The sequence below is a fragment of the Miniopterus schreibersii genome (assembly GCF_964146895.1).
Source record: "Miniopterus schreibersii genome assembly, chromosome: 4".
Taxonomy (NCBI): domain Eukaryota; kingdom Metazoa; phylum Chordata; class Mammalia; order Chiroptera; family Miniopteridae; genus Miniopterus; species Miniopterus schreibersii.
In genome coordinates this window covers 94,252,210-94,275,476 of record NC_138105.1, presented here as the reverse complement: position 1 = coordinate 94,275,476, position 23,267 = coordinate 94,252,210, and the positions used below count along the sequence as shown (strand labels likewise).

The 23,267-nt window shown below is 53.1% G+C and overlaps 1 protein-coding gene across 1 annotated transcript in view; it reads left to right on the top strand.

Moving 5' to 3' along the window:
- SLIT3 (slit guidance ligand 3) overlaps window positions 1-23,267 on the top strand; it is a 528,596-nt gene that overhangs the window by 388,462 nt on the left and 116,867 nt on the right. The window contains exon 7 of the mRNA XM_081135280.1: window positions 18,329-18,400. Coding sequence (XP_080991406.1) covers window positions 18,329-18,400 — 72 coding nt within the window. The remainder of the gene's footprint in view (window positions 1-18,328; window positions 18,401-23,267) is intronic.

Genomic DNA, 23,267 nt, shown 5'->3' with positions numbered 1-23,267 from the left:
GTCGCTCCTGAGGTGGACGGTCCCTGCTCACCCAAACCCTGACCCCGGAACCGGCAGCACAGGCCTGCTCGGGGGAGGGCGCCAACCCCAGTGTAGTCACCCAGGACCCCTCTTACCACGGGGCCGGAGCCGAGAAGGGGAGGCACAGTTTCCCTGCCTACAGAAAAGCCTCTGTAGAAAGGGCTGCTAGGAAACTATCACATCGCCCCCTTCTTGGGAAGGATGAGACGATTCCTTAGGAAGAGACGAGGAAATGGAAGCCACCAGCTGCCGCGACACAGCTGGGAGGACCCGACAGCCCCCACGTTGGTGCGCTGCTCGGCGTGGCGGGGTCTCGCCTCGCCGGGAAGGCTGCCTGGGGAGGGGGAAGGGGCGCACTGTCGGACACGCCTGGGTGCGGGATCCTGGATGCGGCGGGACTTGCCCAGCTACTCAGCCTCTCTGAGTCTGTTTCCTTGTCGTTAGGAGGCGCCTCACAGACTTCCTAGGGAGGGCCTCCAGATGGTGTTTCTTCCACTTCCCTCAGTTTCTCCCAACCACGCCCCCATCCAGGACGGAACTGAGCTTCTCGGAAAGGTTGGCCTCCAGGTACACCAGGCCTCTCAAACTCGAAGCTTCCAAATCTATGATGAAAAAAGGAAAGTTCTCCTTCCCCACCATCACAAAGAGCCCACAGGATCTGATTAGTTTTTCGTCTCAATTCCAAACAAAGCCAGATCAATAGCTTTGTTTTAAAGACAAGCTCGTTTGGCTTCACATGGCTAAGTACTTAAAATTAACAGTCATCAGTTATTCCGTGGGTTTCTAATTTCCAGCAGTGGCACATGGGTCTGGAACCATCCATCTTAACGGGAGCCGTTGGGAAGTCGGCCGGAGCTGACGTCTCCGTTTAAGGGCCCTCCCGTCCCCACCCCCAGACCTTCCAAATCTTATCTACACATCGACATTTTGTAATACTTCTCTGTAATCGCAACTTAGGCACCACAAAGAACCGTGACAATGAAATAAATAGGAGCTAAGTGAGGGCATCTTACGCTCACTTAATAAATTCTTCAGGGAGGTTCCGAGAAGAGAGAGAGGAAGGGGTTCAAAGCACCCTCTCCCTCGAAGGTCGTCCTCAGTGCCTGAAGCTTTAACAGTCTGCGAATTAAGACAAAATGTAGTATCCCAAGTGTGTTTTCTCTCTGACGTTACACGGCGTGAAGTACAAAACTAGAAAAGACTCGCGATGACCTCATGGAAAGCTCTCTCAAAATTAACTGAAGAGAAGTCTGTGGGCATCACCTACAGTTGGCCCTCGAACAACATGGGTGTTAGGGGTGCTGACCATCCCCTCCCCCATCAAAAATCTGCATATAACTTTGGACTCCCACAAAACTTAGACTGTCCCTCAGTACTGCAGGGGATCGATCCCAGGACCCCCCACAGATACCCAAATCCGCGGATGCTCAAGTCCCCCGTATAAAATGGCGTAGATCAAGTGCCTACAGTCGGCCCTTCGCATCCGCAGACTCCCAACCTCGGATCGAAAACAGTAATTTAGTGAAAAAAAACCCCGTGTAAGTGGACCTACGCAGTTGCAACCCACGTTGTCCAAGGGCCAGCTGTACTGGTGGAAATATTTCCCGTGGGATCGCCTGTGCGATGGGCCTTTCTGTGGTGGAAATGCCGTAACACTCTTTCCGCCAGGACTCAGGCTGGTTTCACCGGCTGCACTGAGTGAGAACTTAGGGGGTGAGCTGGTGGGAGCCACCCCCTGGCAGTGAGGGGAGAGGAAGCGGTTCAAGGTTGGGAAAGACTGAAGTCTGCCCACCTTGACCTCATTTCTGGCTTATGCCCAGTTGGGGGATGTCCAGCACCGAGGATGGTGGAGAAAGGAAAGCAGCCAGAAAAGGGGTTCAGAAGACAAGCGTAGTGTAGGTGAATCTTCTCAAGGCCCCACGCCGCCAGAGGGGAGGCCTCCCAGTGCGTTTGGGCAGTGACCCGTCCCCGGCACCATAACCAGAGCTTTTACACCCGGGATCTCTTCGCGTGCTCACGACCCCGCCGCAAAGCTGCTGGCACCCCCGCCCTCCTCCCACAGAGGGACAGCCCCCGTCGGAGCAGCAGGGTCCTGCGCACCCGGTGGCAGCCGAGCCCGCTGATCAGCCCTGCTCCCCGGCGGCCTCTCTGGGCTGAGCTGCCAGGGCTCTGCCACTGTGCGCCACGGCGTGTGAACTGGCCCCGGGAGCCGGGCCAGGCAAGCTACCGATGCCCCAAAATCCTGCCGCAGAGAACGCGGCGCCTCCCACAAGCCTGTGAAATTGTCATTCCCTTCACCCTGTTTAGGGGTCCCCAAAAAACTGAAAGTGATTCAGACTCACAAGGGAAGGAAAATAATCCTACTTTTTCACTGACTGACAGTCCAGTCCCGGAGACGATTTCGTCTCACTTCTGGATGTTGCCAATTGACTGATGCCCTACGGTTTGGGGGCTTCTTTTTCCAGGCCTCCCCAAAATACAGCCCCGATTTTCTGTGTGGCACTTAAGGTTCTTAACTGAGGGACCCTGTTTTCTGTGGGTCAGACGCCCTTCTGTCACCCAGATAACTGCCTTTTCATTTCCACGTGCTCTCTCCATTCGGCGATTCACATACGCGGTTTTCTCTAAGCAAGGCGTTGCGTATCCTGCTGGCGAGGGAGCCCAGAGCGCACCCACAGCCCCGTCTGGGCGGGAGTCATTGCTGACGGTGCTGAGTTGTGGTTTCTAGTCCCCGCCGGCTAGATCGAGGATGGGCAGGCAGTGCACCAATTATACCAGGCTCCTCCCTGCCCAACGTGCCATCCCAGGTCAGCAAGATGGTTAATGAAAAAGAAAAAATAAGAGTATAGACAAATGAAACAAAACTGAGAAGACCTAATTAATAGGCTAGTTAATTAATTTTTTCAGTAGTATTACAGGAGAAGAAAAAATTTTCAGACACTGTCTCCTGACTACATGTAGCAAATCAGATCAGTGGATATGCTGCCCAAAACGCCAGACCAGAGATGTCAGGGACACGTCCTGCAAACGCTCTCCTCTCCCAGTGAGTGCTCTGCCCCGGAGAGATCGCTGGGACGAGCAAAATTGCGTGCAGATCCTCAGGTCTGCAGATAACCAGTGTGCACTATTCTGAAGGCCTCACTTGCATTTATGTCACTTGCCAATTTTGGAAATTCTAGGCTGGCCCTGGTGTCTGCAGGACGACCTCCTGTTGTTGAGATAAAGCACAGAAAAGCCGCAAGCAGGGCCGGGGCTAGAGTGGGGCCATGCCTCCTAACATTTTACTCCTTGGGTGTCCCACTCCCCTCACCCTAGTCCTGGCCCCAGCTGGGAGACGCCATGGGCAACAGCAAGTTGGTGGCAGTAGAGGCTGGCACCTGGGTCTCCAGACCCCGATCCCACGTTCTTTGCCCACGCCGGGCACCTCCATAAATTTGGGCTCCTCAGGAGAAACCCCCTGATAACACAGAGGATCCTGAGTGCAGTCCTCTCTAAACCTGTCACTAAGTGTTTTATATTATTTAGGAGGTTGAGGGGAGGGCAGACTCTGATCCAGGATCCTGCTTTCAGCTCTCCCGAAACCAGAGGTTATGAACTAGACCACAGGCTCTATTGCATCCACGGATGAGTTTTACTCCATCCTGTAAAGTGTTCTTTGAAAATGTAAATTAGCATTTCATATTTAAAATGTATGGTATTTTTCATAAAAACCCAGGTTTGGGCTTTTAACGAACCAGAAGCCTTGGCAGCCCTGGGCTGCGTCCCGCATCACGATGGTCCGTGGTGGCTGGACAAACCCTCCTCACATGGGGTGTGGATGCCACTTTCCCACTAACCTCCACGCGTTTGAGTTACCTGCCAGCCCAGGCAGACCCAGCTGTAATCCAGCGAAGCACGGACACGCCGCGGGCTAGCGTGGCGCCAGACACCAGGGACAGGAAAGCAAGCGCTAGGTGAGCAGGCAGGTGTCTGACGGATCCGACTCGCCGGCCAGAGCTTCCCAGGATTGCTGAACGCGCACCCACAAACAGAGCTGAGTGACGCGGGGTCCAGGACCCCAGGGACGCCGCAGGAGCAAGCGGGGAGCTCTCCTGCCGCATCTCCTGGGAAGTTCTCAAGAGTCGAACTAGTCTCCATGCTCCCTTTGATTTTAAAGCAGTTATAATTGGGGTTATGCAAGTTATGAGAAACAGGAGATGAACACCCCCACACACGCACACAGTTTCTTGCTCCCCAGGCCCCTGTGTCAACCTTGCTCCCTCGCAGCCCCCATTTAGAGAGAGAGATTCGAGAGTTAAGGCAGTGGTGGGAATTAACCAGACCTTTAGGGTAGGTCTAATCCAACCACACATCTGGGAGGGGAAGGCCCGGCCTGGCCCTGAGCCCCGCTTGTAAACACAGAAGCATGGAGAAGAGAGTTCTTTGCTGGTAGAAGACGGCAGTGGGAGGAAATTGTCAGCAGTCCCGATACCCACATCGGGGTGTGCTTACTCCCCTGGTGTGGGGGTGCTGTCCTGGCTCAGGGGTGCTGGGCACTGGGGGTAGGGACATTCACAGGCATTGTCCGTCCAGTTCAGAAAGCCCAAGCTTGATGCAGGTGGCAGTCTGTTCTCTACTTTGAGCTTCCTCTGGGTGTGGAACTAGATGCTCTAATTAACAAATAATAGTGTAACATGTCCTGTACAGAAGCCCCCCTTATCCGCAGGGGACGCGTTCCAAGTTTAATTTTTGAATTAGGCACAGTTAGAGATTAACAGTCACTAATAGTGAAATAGAACAATTGTAATACATTGTAATAAAAGTTACGTGAATGTGGTCGCTCATTTCAGGGGACCCCCTGCCTAAGTCTTTCTATGGGCACAACGCTTTCTGGCCAACTCGTCGCCATCGATCGGGACAGGTTTTCTGCTCACATCTTCCATCCACAAGCCTAATGCCTTCTCCATCCTAAGCACTTAGCACGCACCGTGGCTGTAATGTTGGCACTTCGAGGTGCGAAAGCAAAACCAGCACTAATTTCTCTTTCCTTCTTTTTCACGGGTAGAGGTTTCGTTCTTACCATAGGATTTAGTAATCTCAGAATATGGGTTTTTTTCTTCTCTTGTTAAGTCAAGAACGTCCACCTTCCCTCCTAAAGGAGGCACTTCACGCTTCTCCTCGGCATATCTGAGCTGCCAGCATCACTATTCTTGCACGTCGGGGCCATTGTTGAGTAGAAGAAGGGGGACTTGAACACAAGCTCTGTGACACACAACAGTCGATCCGATAACCAGGGCGGCTGCTGCGTGACTAGTGGGTGGATAGTGTGTGCAGCACAGGCACGCAGGACAGAGGGTGGTTCACGGCCCGGGGGGCCCGAGCGGGAGAGGGGCGTGAGACTTCATCACGCTACTCAGAACGGCAGGCAATTTAAAACTTAAGAATTGTTTATCGTATTGTTTATTTCTGGAATTTTCCATTTAACATTTTTGGACCGTGGTTGGCCACAGCTAACAAACCACGGAAAGCAAAACTGTGGATAAGGGGGGACGACTATAAACAAAGGTATTAAATAATTATTAGTATAGTCATTATAACTGTTCTAATTACTGTTCTAGCCTCTATTCTTTTTGCATGTGCTATCCTCTAGGCACTGGGATATTAGAATGCGACATTTTACGTAAATCCTCGCCATAACCTTACGGGGTGGATCGGTTAACCTCCTCACTTTACGCACGAGGAAACCGAGGCTGAGGGAAGTCGAAGGACTTGCCTAGAGTCACGATGCCAAGCACAAGGGCTGCTTTTCCGGTGTCCAATCCGGTTCTGCTTGATACCCGAGCCCCTGCACCTAACTGCTCTGCTACAAAAAAATAAAATTAAAAAATGTATTCCAAAACACACACTAGAGGAACAAGTGCATGCATCAGTGGGATGACTGGCTGTGATAAATGCCCAGAATAACTCAGGACCTTTGAAAAGTTGACCCAGAGGGCCCTCAGACCTAAACCTATGCCCTCCACTTAATCAGCATCACATCCAAGTCCACAAAACCACCCTAGACGCAGAGGCACGAGGCCCAGGTTGAGCTTGGGGGCGTCAGAGTCCTCCCATAGGACCGGGCTGCCAGTCCAGCGTCACCCAGCTGGGCAGTTCGGGCTTCACCTCTGTATTGTAAGCTAGAGGCCATAGTGTCAAGCCCTTAGGCTGGCTACGTGGTTAAAGGAGATGCCACAGGTGTGTGTCTGGCAGGTCACAGGTGCCCAGTCAGGTCTCTCCTAACAATTGAAGTTGAAGAACAGTCCTGTTCTATTTTGCTGCCTTATCTCCATACCTCGCACAAGCCTGGCATGTGGTAGGTAGGTAGTCAAAGTACATGGAACCAAGCGGAGTTGAAATTATCTAACTGATCGGAAGCCCACTTTGCCTGTCTCTAGATTTTCTGGTGTGTCTTGGCCCTGAACAGGGCTCGGTTAAAGTTGTCCAAGAATTATTCCAAATATTGACCAATGTAGTATTTCACTGAAACGGCACATTTCTCATGTTATCTTTGGTTTTTCATTCTTCCAGCTAAATGGTGATTTTTTTTTTTTTTCTTATTAACGATGAACAAAATTACAGCCTAGGTGAAAATTGGTGTTTTCGAACAGACAAGACCCTTTTTCGTTTATTTACAAAACGCTTCACCTGGATTTCTCTGGGAGATGCAATTATTGCATTTTTTTAAAACAGACTTTGGGATCAGGGTGTTTAGTCATGACATAGCTTTGAATATAAAACTGTCACAGCTTAATGAAAGTGCTAACACATCTTCAGAATACTATTTTTTTTTTTTTTTTTTTTGGTGCTATGCTGCAGATTGTGACTTGTTCAGGTAATCAGGATTAAAATGAAACATCGTGGGCAGCACCAATAACTTCCATCCTGCCCCCAGAATACTGGGGAAGGAGCGGGGTTTCCTATAAAGGCTCCTTGTGCTACACCACACACCTTCCTTCAGTCACCGACTCTGAGCAGGATCATAAAATGACTAGCTTGGTTTTGAGAACATCTGCTTAAGGAAAAAGTGAACATTTCTTTGAAAGGGCAGGTAATTTTTCCATTTAAACAAGCGACACTTTGACAGCTCAGGTGACCAGGATCGGGGGGACCTAGTGGTTTTCGCTGGATTTCCTTTTCATGTTAGCTGAGGGCTAGTTTAGCCTCGAAATTGCAGTGCATCCTGGCATCCCTGGGCTAAGGGGCTGTGACAAGGGTGACTGGTGTGTCCTCCATCAACAGAGGCTCCTGAGTCATCAGGACTCCCGTCACCGCTTCTCTGAGCAGCACGTAGGTGGAGTCAGGCAGTGGGAGTCCCAGGGCCACAGGCTCCAGCCACCAGGTTTCTGGGCTGAAACCCTGGCTTGACAAACTAGGCTGGGGAGCAGCCTTTTGGTTTGCTGCGTCCTGCCCAAAACAAATGGAAAAATAGCTCTGCATCTTTGGGAAAAGATTCCAGAGGGTTCTCTCAGGGCCGAGCTACGGCGGCCAGTGGGGAAATGCCCCAGAGCCGCCGGATGCTTATGGGGATCAGTTAACGCCCCCAAATGGAGCTTCTGCACTGGCTGGGAAATGTGCTCCTGGCCGACGGTCAGCCTCTACCCTTTCTCCATCCCCAGCTGCCAGCTTTGGTGCCCGTATTTGAGCACGTCCAGTGAGTGTCTCGCTCCTTGATCAGCTCTCATGTCAGGGCTCTCACAGGTCTCCACACTGGGGGGCCATGATCGCCTCGAAGCACCAAACCTGCCCATTGCTGCTGCTGCCACCTCCATCCAGAATGTGAACTACTGGATCGCGTGGCTTTCCTGGGGCCAGGAGTCCATGACTCTGCAGAACTGGGTCTGGAAAGCCAAGACCCAGGAACTCGAGCGGGAAAATCGACCTCCTCCTGCCGGTTGGCTTTATGGTGGGAAGGATGGCCCCGGGAAGCCACGGAGATGCAGAGCTGGGGAGAGTCGTAGCACCATTCCCACCTTTCCCCGAGCTCCCAGTTCCCGTCTGCAAAGACTCAGGAGCAGGCATGGTGAGGAGGAGGGATGCAGGGAGCGCGGTCCTGCTTCTCCAAGGTCATATCTGGAATTGTTGTGGGCGAGCTCTAGACAGCCCATCTCCTTCTGCTTACAACTAAATCAGAGCACCCCAGCTGTCGGCCCGGAGGTGGAATGAAACCCGCAGATGTGGGGTTTTATTTCTTCTTTATTGTTTTGGTCTTTCCAGTGTTTAAAAAATAGAACTAATTGCCAATGTTTAATACTCAGGCGATTTTACTTAAGGGTGTGCGTTCACCTTTCCATGGGCACCTGGAAGCCGTGGGCCCACCTGTGGCCGCGGCGGTCTAGAGCAGCTCCCCGCAGCCTCGCGTTCGCTGTGAAGGCGCGCTCACATCTGCGCTGTCCCATCGCAGAGCCACCGGCCGCGCCGGCCTCTCGAGCACTCGAAATGCGGCCAGTGCAAATGAGAAGCTGGGTTTTTAAACTTACTTCATGTTAACTGATTTAAATTTAAGTCGCCACCTTTGGCTCACGGCCACCTTCCTGCACAGCGCAGGTGCAGAGCCGAGCAGGGGGCACCCCACCTGGCAGGGCCTGTGCTCTGCGCATCGCCACAGCCCGCCAGGCCCCAGCTCCCGGGGCCACTTCACGTTCATTAAGAAGCTCGGCGTTTAAACGGTGCATTTTCTGAAACCAAATACTTCACACACACACACACACACCCCCCGCACACTCGCTCTGCCCTCGTCTTAATTTAAACATCTGGATTCTCTTCCCCCAAAAGACCCCTTTTCACGGACACCCAGGAGTGTGCTTATGCAGCCGTCTCCCACCAAAGTGAAATCCTCTCTGCGTGAATTCGTTTCCTGATCCCAATTATTCGCTGCTCTCAGCCCTAAAACGACTCCACAAAGTCCACTGGGTAGGAAAATCACCCTCATGTCTGGACGGGTCCCTTCTCCATACACAAGCTGCAGATGTGGCAGCCGGTTAGGGGAGCGGCCCGTTAACCCCACAGCAGTGGAGCCGGGCGTGGGCGCGAAGAGGAGGAAGAGCCCGCCCCGTGCCGCGCAGTGGGGGCTGCTGGCGACTCTGAGTTTGGCCAGATGTCCCGTCTTTCTACAGATCTGGGCGTCCACAGTCCCTCCCACTGCTGTCTGGAAAACTGTTCCCATTCCAGATGTGCCATTTTAGAGCCAGCCCAGCCCAGATGGCACAGGAGAGGGGAACTGTGGGCTGGAAAGACCCTGGAGGCCAACTGGCCCCACCACTTCATTTTAAGAGAAAGAAATTCCCCTGGAAAGGGTAAGCGACCAGCCCACAACCACAGGGAAGTTTCACGAAAGAATTTGGCCAGAAAACAGGTCTACCTAACTCTATCCAACACTCTATATGGCCACCTACTTTTGTCCTATATTAGCAGAAAGGAAACAAAGATTAACACAGCCAGCCTCTGTGTCCTGCCTTCCTATCATACCTCTGTCTCCAGAGGGGACATTTTACATTCAGCATGGGGACCACACCCTCCCTCTCTAGGGCCTTCCCATCATGCGGCCACTGCGGGGGGCTGATCACCCCAGGGCCCCAGTAGGTCACTGTCCAGTAGAGAGCAATCTGGAATGAGATTGGGCCTGGCTACCGGTGGTGGCCAGAGCCCAGTAAGTAAACACTCAGTGCCCCTGCCCATCTTTGAGCCCCAGTAGCCCAAGGTGTGAATTGCAGCCAGCTCCCTGAGAGAGTCCCTCCCTGATAAATATTAGAGGGTAAGAGCAGGACCTCTCTGGCACCTCAGCCCAGGAACTGAGCCTCGCGCGTCTTGTGCAGTTTTCCTGCCAACAGGTCTGAGGTGGCTCAGTTCCAAACTATACACGAGAAGTGACTGGTATGTTTAGCCACGGGACTGATGAGTAGGGAGCAGAAACCGGACAGGAGCACACCTGCCAGCCGAGCACAATTTTACCCTATAAACAGAAACTTCCTCAGGGCCCTTCTTTGTCCTTGAGCTGTGATAAGTGGGGAAAGAAAGTGTTGAATAATTTTCAACCATTTAAAGGTAGTCCATCGGAAGATTAGGTATCTCAGCTAGTGACTGCCCTTCAGGAGATGCAGGGACACAGGCTCTAACCACATGTCACCATAATGCCATTGAAGTTCTTTGATTATATACATATATGCTAAACATATTTGATACATTTATATCATGTGATATATATGTGGCAAATGTAAATATTCTATTCAAATTATTAAATTAATGTTTGGTTTAGAGACCAAACAATGGCATCTACAAGTCAGATCCAGCCCCGGGTGTGTTTCACGTGCGGCTTTTGTTTCTTAAGGTTCACCTACATTAAAAAAGCAGGAGACTTCACATAAAACGCCTAGTGTCTGGCTTTCTCTTTAAACAAACGGGGACAACTGGCAGCCTTGCACCCACGCCCCAGCATCGCAGCGATCCTCCAACGTGAGACGTGACGATTCGTGTGGTAGAGTTGTGTTGACTGCAGCCCCACGCAGGCCACTTAACTTACTCAGATGTCAGGCAGTTGAGTTTCTACTCCCGGGTCAGCCCAGAAGGCTGTTCAGAGTGGAAATGTGCTTTTATCAAAAGATTCCAAAAGCGTGACCCTTCACATTTTGAAACTCATTCATCTATTCAGTGTATATTCATTGGTCGTCTTATGCCAGGCCCGGGACTAAGCCCGGCCTACACAACAGGGCGCAAAACTGCGTGCGCCCTGTCCTCCCCTAGTGCGTGCGCTGCGGGGCACTTAAACGCTTCCCCTCCTTCCGCTCACTGGGCAACTGAGGCAGGAATCGTCTGTTTCTCCCCCTCAACTACAAGCCCCACGTCCAGTTGCGTAAGCTGGAGCCCTTCTCTCCTCCTCAGCCCATTGCAGACGCCGGGCACCCAGGAAGCTGCCTGATTTCTAAATAATGTAGCAGCCGAGACGGATCGTCCAGGCTCCCCTTTTGTAGACGAAGAAACAGAATCAGGAGACTGAGGCCACCTTGTTCGCGTTGCCGTGTAGGCTACATTTTACAGTTAAATCGGTCATCGGGAGGCAGTTGGATCATTCTGAGTCACCGCCAGGCATATCCGTGAGGTTCTCACTACACGAGCAGGGAGTCCTTCAGGATCCAGGGACCAAAACCTCCGACCCTCATGAGGATTTGCACGACCAGCACCTGACTGCGCCGCGTCAGGCGAGGCCGGGGGAGTCCCCTCTCCCTTCTGAGCTTCCACGTTCACATTTATGCTGGAGGCATCTTTTTCTGTGTTCCCTAAGGCCGAGGCTCTGCTGGGTGGAGCTTCTGTCTGTCACAACATGAGTCTGTAATGAAGGCAGAACCAGAGACGGGGCCTTCTGCTAAGGAATCCATATCTTCAAAGGCCTTGAATTGGCAGCGGGTTGTTTTTATTTGTTTCTGTAGGTTTTACATGACACCTGGAGACCATTTAAAATGTTACTTGGCGGTGAGAGTTCTGCGTTTAAAAATAACGCTTGCCCCGGTGCCAAATCGCTTTGGAGCCGGGTACAAATATTGAGACAAAAACCCCAGCTGTTATTGCTTTGGCTGCTAATTTGAGGTGTCAAATGAGAGGCCGACTGCTATACGTCAGTGAATAAGGCCCCTTTTGAGATTGTTATGTTTTCCAGCAGTGGCGAGTAATGGACTAATCAGTGCAGCATCAGTTGTTTTCATTATATGCCCACACGATGGTTATGAGCTTTAATTTAAATGGCCCGCTGGGAGATCAAGGCAGTGAGTAATGCGCAGCACCCAGGACGGCCCCGGAGAGCAGGTGATGCGGGAGAGGTGGCTTCCCGCCTCCCTCTCCTCCCTCGCCCTTGTATCTCACTCCTCCCGCCCCAGCGGCTGTTGGAGACTCACTGCCTGCTCCAGGCCGGCAGAAGGCGAGCTTTGCTTAAGGGGATCTGTACTCTTGGTGCTTCTTGGCATTCTTAACAATTCCAGCCAGCCAAGCCCATGGTGAGGGGGGGTTTGGCAACACTTAGACCTGGTAGCCAAACCTTGACCTTAGGAGCTTTGAGACGCCATCGCCCTCCCTTCCTTGCCGCCTCCATCACCGCACTTCGGAGCCAATGAAGGCTGAGTCCACCACTAGCCTATGTGACTCGCCTCCACCTTGGGAGACGTGGAAATCGGACAGCTGGCGTCTGTCCAAAGACAATCCTATAAGAGGCAGTTTTCCGTAATGGTTAAAACTATAGGTCCTCGTGTCACACTTCGAATGTGGGCTCCGCAACCCGATAGCCGTGTGGTCAGGGGAGAGTTCACCGATCGTTCTAGGGTCCACCGTGAAAGTGGCAGCAGTGTCTCAGGGTGGCTGGGAGAGTTGGATGCGATGGTGTGTGAGAAGTGCTCAGGCCCTGTGAATTCAACACCGGCACTGTCAGGGGTACTTGGATCCTCTGGGTTTAGGGTGCTGGCCACTGGGCACCCGCGTTTGTAAGCACAAGTCAGGGCATCTCCAGACTCCCTTTACAAAGACATCCTGTTGCCATAGCTGCTGATGACTCACCAAGAGTCTCCTTCCTGGGCAGCGATGAGGAGGGAACCTCCTTATTTGTCTGGACGTAAGGAGTCAATCAGCCCTGAGATAGGGACGAACGGGCCAGTCTCCCTGACCCAAGGCATCTGGATCCCCACCTGAGTGGAGGGGAAGAAGAGGGGTTCTCAGGGTGCCCCCGGGAGGTGGGCACCCTGGGAGGCACTCACTGTGGATGCCTGGTTCTGCAATTATGCGATACATGCTCACAGATAATATTGCTGCATTAGAGCAATTACACAGTGTTATGGACACACAACACGCAGATTACACTCAGAGCCAGGAAAGCACAGAGTGATAAAGCGAAGGCCTAATCGGAGGAGACAGAGGGAAATGTCAGCCTTATTAACGTTGCCAGGGCGGTGTGGCTGCAGCTGGATTTTTAGGACTTCCGGATCAGAGATGGCTATCTGAGGGGTCCGGGGAGGGCCACACCCCTGCACTCCGCAGAGAGCGGCGGGGAGCTGGGGCGGATGCCAGGCTGGACTCAGCCCCAGAGGCAGCCCTCCACGCTTAGGTCAAGGCTCTGTCCTTAGCCCCTTCCCTTGTTCAGCGGTTTCCAACTCAAGCTCGCGTGGGACTCCTCCGCGGAGTCCACTAAGCCATGGGAGGTGGGGCCCACCCCAGAGCTTCTGATCCAGGGAGTCTGGGTGGGGCCTGAGGACACGGGTCTCTGACAGGTCCCCGGGATATGCCACAGGCCCGGGCACCACACTCTGAGAACCAGGTTCATTCTGCATTCCACCCAAGGTGCATTCGCCTGCCCTGCCTGAACAGGGCCTCCCCACTCTGATTCCATCACAGCCGTCCAGGTCTGGGGAGCAGCAGGGCCCTGTCCCCCAGGTGGGGTGAGAAGTGTTCCGTCCAGAGGCAGACGGCCTGCTTTTTGAATCCCAGCTCAACCACTTGCTGCCTGGGCTTTCCTGCCAACGGTTTCTGGTTTTGTTTGTAAGTTTTAAAAGCCTCTGACCTAATCCCCTGTTCTCGCAGAGAAGCTCCATGACTTGCCCAACCCCTGGCAGTTCATCACTGGTGAAGGCAGGGTGAGCTCTGCCCAGGGCTGGAACAGCCAGAGGTCGGCAAGCATTGTCTATACAAAGCCACTTAGTAAATATTTTAGGCTTTCAGGCCATATGGTCTCTGTCGCAACCACTCAGCCATTGTAACATGAAAGCGGCCATCGACGGCACATAAGCAAACGGGTAAAACAGTATTTTCAAAAACAGGCCATGGGCAGAGGAGATCCGGCTCACGGGCTGGAACTGGCTAACCCTGGACAGGCCAGGAGGCACCGCTTCCTCCTGCGTTCACCACTCCCGGGGCCCTCATCCTGCCGCAGGTCCCCAGCGTTTCACTGAGGGACACGGGGCATTATGGTTCAATGTGTGCTCCGTAGAAACAATAGAAAGTTCCCTCATTCCCTAGTGCCCTGGAAAACGTCTAACGCCCTCTTTCTAGTGCACACAGCTGACAGTGGGGCCCATCGGCAGAAGCAGCAGTGTCCAGATAGATCATTTTAATAGGGAAAATGGTCCCTTCTCATTAGGCCTTGATGCTCCGAGTCTGGCAAAACAGAAGAGAAACTAGACAGTAAACAAGTCCAATGTAGTCTCAGTATGAATACGGTGTTTATAATGGGGAAGGGCTTTATAGGAGAGAAATGGGAGGTAAGTGGGCTGTCTTTGAAATCCTGGGGGGGGGGCTTATTTTTAGTTCATACTGAAATGCCCAGTCAGTAGCTTGTGATGATTCGAGAAACAGAGGTCAGCACAGTCCTGAGGTTTTATACCATTAATTTCACCCTGCACTTGAAAAATGCTGGATTGACAGCATTTACTTGGGGAAAACCTCCACCCTGAGCACCTTGGGGTAAAGCATTTGGGCCCCTGAGTGAAGAGGACAGCATATTCATGCTGCAGAAACAAGCTTGCCCTGGAAACAGGAGGCGGCGGGCTGGTTGGGAGGAACTGGGGTGTGAGGAAAGAGCAACAAGGCCCGAATCCTGCAGCAGCTCGCGTGCTGCCCCGGGTGAGTCCCTTGCCTCTCACAGCCTCAGCTTGCTCATCTGTAAAATGGGAGTCATAATTCCACCTTCAGAGTGCTACAAGTATCAGGTGAGATGAAGGTGAAAGTGCATAGAGAACTCTACAGGACTAAACAAGCTACAGTAATAACAGCCGATAACTATTGGCCACTGCCAGTGTGCCAGGCACTGTGCTAGCAAGTGTGCTTTCCATGCCGATTTTAAGGGCACGGCGTCGGCCGACAGTGCTCCCCCAAAGATGTCCTTTCCTCATCCCAGGAACTTATGAGTGTAAGGGACTTGGCAGATGGGACTGAGTGTCATGAGAGGGGGAATTATCCTGGATTAGGCTCTAACTGTCACCCATCACGAGGGTCTTCCTTAGAGAGGAACAGGAGAACACATGCACAGTAGGAGATGTCACAAAGAAGTAAGAGGCTGGAATGACTGGAGGAAGGGGCCACGATCCGGGGAATGTGGGTGGCGGCCTCTACAGGCTGCAACACGCAAGGCGGCAAATTCTCTTCCTGATGCTCCCAGAAAAAACGCAGTCCCATGGACCCACTTTAGACATCTGACCTCCAGATGATTAGGAATAAATTTGTGTTGTTTTAAACCACTAAATTATCGGAAACCTATTTCAGCAGCAAGAGACAGCAAACAGAGGCATCACTCCCAGAGTCAGGCTTGTCTGGACTCACGTCCCGGTACCACCACTCACTTCATCCAGGAGATGGAATTGATAACAAGGTGCCCGCTTCCTAGGGTGGGGGAGGAATTAAGCGAGATGGTACAGCTAGGACCCTTAGCCCAGGGCCTGCCTGGCATACAATAACCCCTCAGTCAATACGGACCATTGTTAGCATCATATCATTTAATCACCACTAAAGCTGCATGAGATCAGTGCTGTCATGATATCTCCTTGTCATAAAGGGGGAAACCTAGTAAGATTAAGAAACTTTACTTAGGGTCCCACAGGCCGTAAGTGGCAGAGCCGGAATCTGAACCAGGTCTCTGCTTTCAAGGCCCACCCTTACCAACTCTGCTCCGCGGTGTCAGGTTATGACAGCAACGCCTCCATCAGATGCCAGCGGTTCAGGCACGGGCACGAGAACCAAACAGAGCACAGTGCTCCCTGCGCAGGCAAAGGCCACCCAGACCGGAAATCAAATGGATCTGTGTTTATTAAGGAAACAGAAAGTCTAGCTGCCACGGAGATCAGCATCTAAGAGGTTACCAGCCCTCCAACATCCCTGGGCTAGCCAGCCCCACGCCGCAGATCATGGGAGTCTGAGTACTGTGTTTAGTCATTTTGGTCCTGGAATAATTGCTATTATCGTAAATGTTTTATAGCCCTCATTACAGCTCACATTTAAATATCAGTGTAGTAATACATTAATAAGTCACTGCAGGCGGACCACTGCCGGATGCAGTTAGGCGAAGCCCCGCATAGAGCTGCCCTGTCTGTTCAGCTAAATCAGGGCTGGCTGTGAACTCCACCGGGCGTCGGGGGCTGGGCCTGGTCGAAGGAGGCCGCTTTTCTGCAGAGGCGTCTCCTTGCCTCTGGGAGATACGGAGGTTCAGGCTGCTGGCTGGTAGTGGAGCCTGGAACCCTGGGGTGGAGAGAAGGGGAAATGAAGGCGTCATTTAGGGCATTTCTAATTGGATGGAGAAGGGGTGGGGGAGCATAATTCCCACCCCCAGGAAGCTCCCTGCTGAGGCCGGAGAGCTGGTCTGATGGGAGTGACAGGTTCTTCAGCCCTGTCTGATGAGATGTTCCGGATGCTTCCTGAGTGGGTGGGGATGGGATGGATTCACACACACTCAGAGGAAAGATAAGCCACATAAAACAAAACACCTCTGTGAGTCCAGCTTTCATAAAATGCAAAGTGTGTGCACTGGTACATGAGTAAAGTGGCAGAGTGGGCAGAGCAGGTCTGCCCATACCTTTTACCATGTGATACGCCTAAAATAATGCCGGACCCGTGGTGGGTGCATAATAAATAAGGGAGGGGGGGAAGGAAAGGATTAGGTTCTGTACCTTTGTGAAGACTCCTCCCTGGCCTTATTGGTCAAACAAATGCCAAGTAGTATGGGGGATTGAGGAATAAATAGCCTGAATTGAGGGGGATGTGATCTCTGGGATCCTGCTGTGAACTGGGGTCAGAGTGGCTGGGAACGGGATCTGTGCAGGGCCCCTTGGGTGGGGTGGGTATGGGGCTACTGTGAGCTGGCTGAGGCTGCTTCTGTTTCCGTGGGGGTGCAGTAGGGGGAACAGGAATGACCAGAGAGGACCAGATTCTCTCCACCAATGTCAATAAATGGTAGCCCCCATTTACCGAGCACATACTGCAGGCTTAGCTTTTTACCCGCCTGTGAGGTGGGACCATCACCTGCCTCCATCCGCCAGGGAAGAACCTGTGGATAACTAGGCTCTGTAAGACTCGGTTTAAACCACGTGTGCGTCAGGTCACGGGCTGTGGTAATGCCCACAACAGAAAACGTCAGAGGGCATTTGAAGAGGAACGTAATTGTTCACCAAGAGCCAGAGGCAAAAAACACCTGCTAACTGACCGGGAAAGGCCGCCTGCTACATACCATCTGCGCCTCTGCAGGTGGCCTCCTTGGCCATGCCTTCCCTGGGCTTCCATAACAGGCTCCCGTAGAAGGGCAAGCCCAGGGCTGAATGACAGCCCCATGTCATTCCTTGTCTGCCTTATTTCATTCCGATCCATCCATAGAGCTGCCATCTCTCTCTTTCCTTCTCACTTACAAAGAAGCCAGTCGGTGCTAGTGTCCCGAGGTGGGAGTTCCCACCTGTGGCCATGGACGTGCACAAGGAGGGGGAGACTTCCTCCCGGCCTCTCAGGCTCACTTAAGATAGATGAGAGCCTGGCCAGGCATGGCTCAGCAGTTGAGCATCGACCCGGGATCCAGGTGATCAGGGTTCGATTCCCGGTCGGGGCACATGCCTGGGTTGCAGGCTTGATCAGTGACTCTCTCATCATTGATGTTTCTATCTCTCTCTCCCTCTCCTTTCCTCTCTCTGAAATCAATAAAGAGATATTTTAAAAATAAATAAATAAATAAATAAATAAATAAATAAATAATAAATAAAAAAGACGAGATGTGCTCGAAGAGCCAGAACCGCCTCTCCCCACGGCCTCCTCTGGGAGGCAGTGTGTGCACGGGGCAGTGCAAGGAGTTCGGAGCTGGGTTCAAATCCCATCTCCAGCGCTTCGCCGCGGCGGGCCCCTGGGAAAGCCGTCCCACCTCTCCACAGCTCAGCCCCCTCGTCTGTAACACAGAGAATGCCTCCTCGTAGGGCTGTGTGTGACTGAGTAGTGTGTACCTGTTTCCCTCTCCCTAAATTGAGGACAGTAATACGCACCTGGCATTGTAGGTGTGAGAATTAGAGCTGTTGTGATGAAGCACTCAGCACGTAGTAGGCTTTCAGGAAGTGATATTATTGCTCCAGGTGAGCCAGTAAGTACTGAGTGGGCAGCGGAGGGGAGGAGGGATCCGCCCGAGAAAGGGAACCACGAATTCCCTAGTCTTTGGGAGATCCGTCCACCTGTCTCCGGCTGTTAATCCAGGGCCCCTCTCGCGGTCACATCCTTCCCTCCCCCGCTCCCATGAGCATTTCGGTGCCCCTCGGGCCGCCCCCTGCTGACTGTCTCCCTTTTTCCTCCATCTCCTCAGCACCCTCAACAACAACAACATCAGCCGCATCCTGGTCACCAGCTTCAACCACATGCCGAAGATCCGAACTCTGTGAGTAAAGGGCCCTGCCTCCTCCCCCCGCCCCACCCCCAGGCTCCCCAGCTAGGCTGCAGGGAGACTGCTGGTCCTTCTACCCAGATGCTGACCTCTGCTGTTGACGAAGGGGGGAGCTGGTGAGCGAGGGGAGGGGGGAGGGTCAGGGTGCCGCCCGTGGCCTGACCCACCCTTCCACGCAGACAGACTCCTTGCTGTCCATCCTGGGGCTCCTCCTGGACTATGGGAGCCTTCTTTGTGTTTCTGGTCTTGATGGAAATGTCTATTAGTGTTACATTGTCACAGGACGTACAGAACTGGGACGTGATGACTCACCCTCTCCTAGGCTAATGTCACGTGCCCCTGGCGATTCTGTCATATTGCCAATGACTGCGATAGCCTTCCCCTCGGGGGCCCAGGCGGAGAGGGAGTCTTAGCCGCTCCTGTGCCCATCCTCCCAGCCCCCGCCCACCGCAGCCCCCCGCTCTCCTGCGCCCTGGATCACATTCTGACGTTGGAATGCCCTGACTTGGTGCTTTATCGCGATGCTTGGGTGGGCCCATGCCTTCCAAGGTGTGTACTCAGGAAGCAAATATCCCCTTAGCACCCTGTACCAAGAGCAGTTCTGGTGCCCCTGTTACCTGGACAGTCCCCCTGTACTCAGCCAGAAACCCTTTTGTAAGTTTCTCCGCGGTTGGACTCTGGTGGCCTTTCCAAAGAGGTTCATACTCGGGCTTTTCCTGTTGGTGGAACCTCAGTGGTGTTTGCATCACAGCTGTAGGGGGGGAAGCCAGCCCCCAGAGCTCTCAGCCAAATACATTTGGGGCCAAGGCAAAGGGGCAGGATTCCTGCTGTGCCCTGTATTAGCTCTGGGGCCTCTGTTGCCTCCTCTGGGGGTGGGGGTGAGGGGGTGAGGATCAGATGAGACTAGATATGTAATGTGCCTGGCATGGAGTAGAGAGTGAATGATATCCATGTTTTATTATTATCATTAAATCATCATCACTATTTAGCCAGAAACTGGACTGAAAGTACTAAGCAACATGGAATCCACAGAGATTTGAAAATCCTTAGAGCAGAGGTTCCCAAAGCGGGGTCCCTGGACTACTCGGGTCAGCAGCCCCTGGAACCTGTTAGAAAAGCAAACCTTCAGGCTCCACCCCGGGCCCGTGGAGTCAGAATCCCTGGGGGTGGGCCAGCGCCTGCCCTTTACACGCCCTCCGCGCCCTCCGGGAGATCTCGGTGCTCACAAGCCTTGAGAACCCGCCGCCTTGGCCAGAAAGCAACCCGCTCAGGTGAGAATGCGGAGGCAGGGCGGGAGCCCGGAGGCACGCAGGCCGGGTCTCGCAGACCCGAGCTTAAGTGCGAGGGGCACGCTTACTCCGCCATCTCTTCATCTCTCTGTGCGACAGGGACAGCGAGGTAAATGCCCGCCGCACGCAGGCGTGTCTGGTCACGGTGCGCACGCAGCAGTGCTGGTGGTTAAGAAGAAGAATCTGGGTCCAGGTCCCTTCACTGTCCCCCAGTTCTTCCTGTGATCCCTCACGTGATAACGTGTTTCAGCCAAGAAAATCCATCCCTTCCCCTGCTTTTAAAGTGGGATGGTGCAGTGGTGGCGTTTTCGGGAGAAGCCACTGGGTCCTCAAAGACCTCTTCAGAGTCCCCAGCAAACCACCAGTGGGCTGGAGGAGCGTGTGTCCCAGGGCTGTGGGTTCGGGGTGCTGGCCCGCGCCCCCAGGCTGGTGGGCTGCCTGGGAGAAGCGTAGTTCTCCTGGGGCCACCCCTCCGGGCCCCCTGCTTCCCTTGTTACCTGCAGCTCAGGAGCAGCAGGGGCAGGGCTGGGCCGGGTCCACGGGCGGGGAGAAGGCAGGTCTGGGTCCTGGGTGCTTCGTTTGGGGCTGTGGGTGGGCGCAGAGGGTGGAGAGTTTAGTTTCCTTGTGCCTGTTGTCATTCCTGCCTGGGTCCCGAACCCTCGTCCGAGGAGTTCAGATCAATCAGTCAGTCTCCTCTGCGCGCTCTGCTCCCTGCCCTGTGCCGTGGTCTCTGGTTTAATTTCAGAGATGGCTCCGTATAGAACTCCCTGGAGACGTGAGCTGACTAATCCCCTTCACCGTAATTAAGGGGGGGCGCTGGTGCTGGAGAAGGGGGAGAGGAGCGAGGAAGGAAGTCATAAATGGGATTTCTAAAGGAAAGCTTTTATATTGAATTCAGAAAGCCACATTTTATAGAAAATGAACACTGACTCTCCCTAAAAGGATTTGCTGGAAATTTAATTTAGCGTCTGTGGCTAAAAGGCACCTATTACAAATGGGCATTTGTATTCATTCACCTCATGCTCTGTGAAGGTGGTTTTGCCGACCTGGAATATGGTGTTTCTGTCAGCGGAGCCCGCGGGACCACAGGCAGGAAGCGCCCCGCCACCTGGATGCTCGGGTCTGATCAGAGATGAGAGCCTTGTACAGGCACAGCCACAGGCTGGGGAGAGGAGTCTGGAGCTCACCTCCTCCCAGTAATAATGTCAGACGTTACGGTGTGTCAGGCCTTGTGCTAAGTCCTTGTCATGAATCATTTCAATCCCCACAACATCAGTAATACCCCCATTTCACAGATGCTAACACTGAGGCTCAGAGTTAAATCACCACCCAAAGTCAAAGTCAGAAAGCACAGGGTCGGTGTTATATTCGGGCAGAGTGACCTGGGACCCTGAGCGCATCCTGTTTAGCAGGAAAAAGACAGAACAGGTTCCAGACACACTGAGGAAGGTGACAGCAGAGCTGCCCATCGCTCCCGTGTCACTGCCATCCCAGCTCACCAAAATTATTGAAAGTAATTAAACTAATTTCCCTTCTCACTTGAGAGGACTGGAAATACTCGTGACAGTGCACAGGCTCACATTTGGGATGATATTATGCAGTTTAATCTCCCAAACCTGATATGAAGGGCGGAACGAAAGGATCCGCCCAGCTCGACTCTCCCAGCGTTTCCCGTGGGTAAAATTCCAGCAGCGGAAACTGAGTCCACCGACTGCCCCAGGCTTTTGACGAGAGCCCTCACGTGGCTTCTACGTCATTTTTGGTCACTTCTTCTCCATGGTCCCACTTTGGAGAGGAGAGATTCCTACAAAGACAGACAGAGGGACAGGGGCCACCAGGAGCAAGGTTAAGGAGGGAGGTGGCATGGGGCTGGCCGTCGGGGATCGAGGGAGAGCCAACCTAACAATCTCCCAAAGGGAAACCGCAGACATTTCGATTATCTCAGGAATTAATCCTCTCAGTAAGGACCTGACTTCCCCAAACCTCACCTTTGTGCTTCCGTTGACCTCTTACCCTGATTGGAACCGACGGGAGTTTGTCCGCGTTGACCCGGCTCGCAGGCCTCAGCCCCACTCCTCACGCGTCTCCTGCTGAGAGCCCAGCTCTCCTTACGGCTCTTTCTCCGGGCGCACAGGGCCCAGCCCCTCAGCCCGCCTCCGCTCCGCCCGGCCCGGAACGGACCCACCGCTGCCCTTTTCCTGGGCAGCCCGATACCCTGGCCATGGGGCCCCTCTCTCTCAGGGCAGCTCACGGGTGGGTCAGGAGACAGGTCATTGTCACTCATGCTGCCATGTCCCAGGAATTCCCTCTTTCCCTTTAGGAAAGAGGAACCCTCTGAGAGCTCACCCCCAGACCCCTTCTCTGTCCAGGAGCAAAGTGGTCATCTTGTTGAATAGAGAGAGATCTTGCTTTCCCTCTTAGGACTGAGCTCCTTCCCCCAAATAGGATTTTGCCTCCCCAACCCCTCTCACCTGCCACCTCTTTCCTGAGTGCCTTCGGCAGCACGGGGTGGGGGGGTGTGGAATCGGAGCTTTGACGCTCAAAGGGGAGACTTGCATGGGGCCCATTATAGGCACTGTGTCTTGGGCCTAGGAGCCCAGTAAAATGTGTTTGACCTTAAATATTGGCTCTGGAGTACAAAAAGGAAGTTACAAACATCAAAATTAATTATTTTAAAACAAAAATCACAAAAATCTTTTCAAACTTTTTCCAGCAGGAAAAAAAAACGACATTCTATGTGGGAATTGCATTCATTTAGTCCACCTGATAGGAGGGGATCTGGAGCCCCCTGAGGCTGCCAGGGCCCACACTGCCCTGGCCTGCCCGAGGTTCACATCCCCGGGGGCCGGGGGAAGGCTCTGCCGGCAGGCGGCAGGAATTCGCTGCACTTGGCTGATGTTTAGCGCTGTTGACCTTACACTAAGTGGAGTGCAGTCAAGAGCCCTTCAGCTCTCTCCATATCAGACATGGAGGCAGCCTTGGGCCACTGCTTCTACCGCCACTCAGTATTAACGGGCTCAACACAGAGGACTTGAAAGTCCCCGGATCCTGCTAGCTGATTAGCATGTCCAGGATCCGGTGTTTGAAACTTGCATCAGAAAGCCGAGTGTATGATAAACTGATGGGACTTAAACTCCTACCACCACGTCTACTGACCTGGGGTGGTAGGAGATGTGCAAGTTGGAAACCCCTGATAGAGAAACCTCGGGGGAGAATCTTCAGAAGCCCCTGGACATCCTTAGTTTGCCCCCCAGTTAGTGGAGAGGAAATTCAGACATTGAACCAGACAGGGTTCCCCTCGGAAGGGGGGCCTGCAGATCGCTCTGTGGAATCTATTCACTCAAGGGCAAGGAATTGATCTGGAATCACAGCTACTAGAGGGAGAAGGCCCGAGTCCTGGAACTGGTTAGGACGTCTTTTCAGAGATACTCAAGCCAGTCAGAACAGCAGATACACCAGGTGGACTTGAAATCGGGAAGGAGACGAAGGATGCTATGGAGAGACTGTAATGGGTTGCGGGAGCCTAGCAGGGACAACTTACTGAAATAGGAGGTCGGAGGGAAGGAAACACC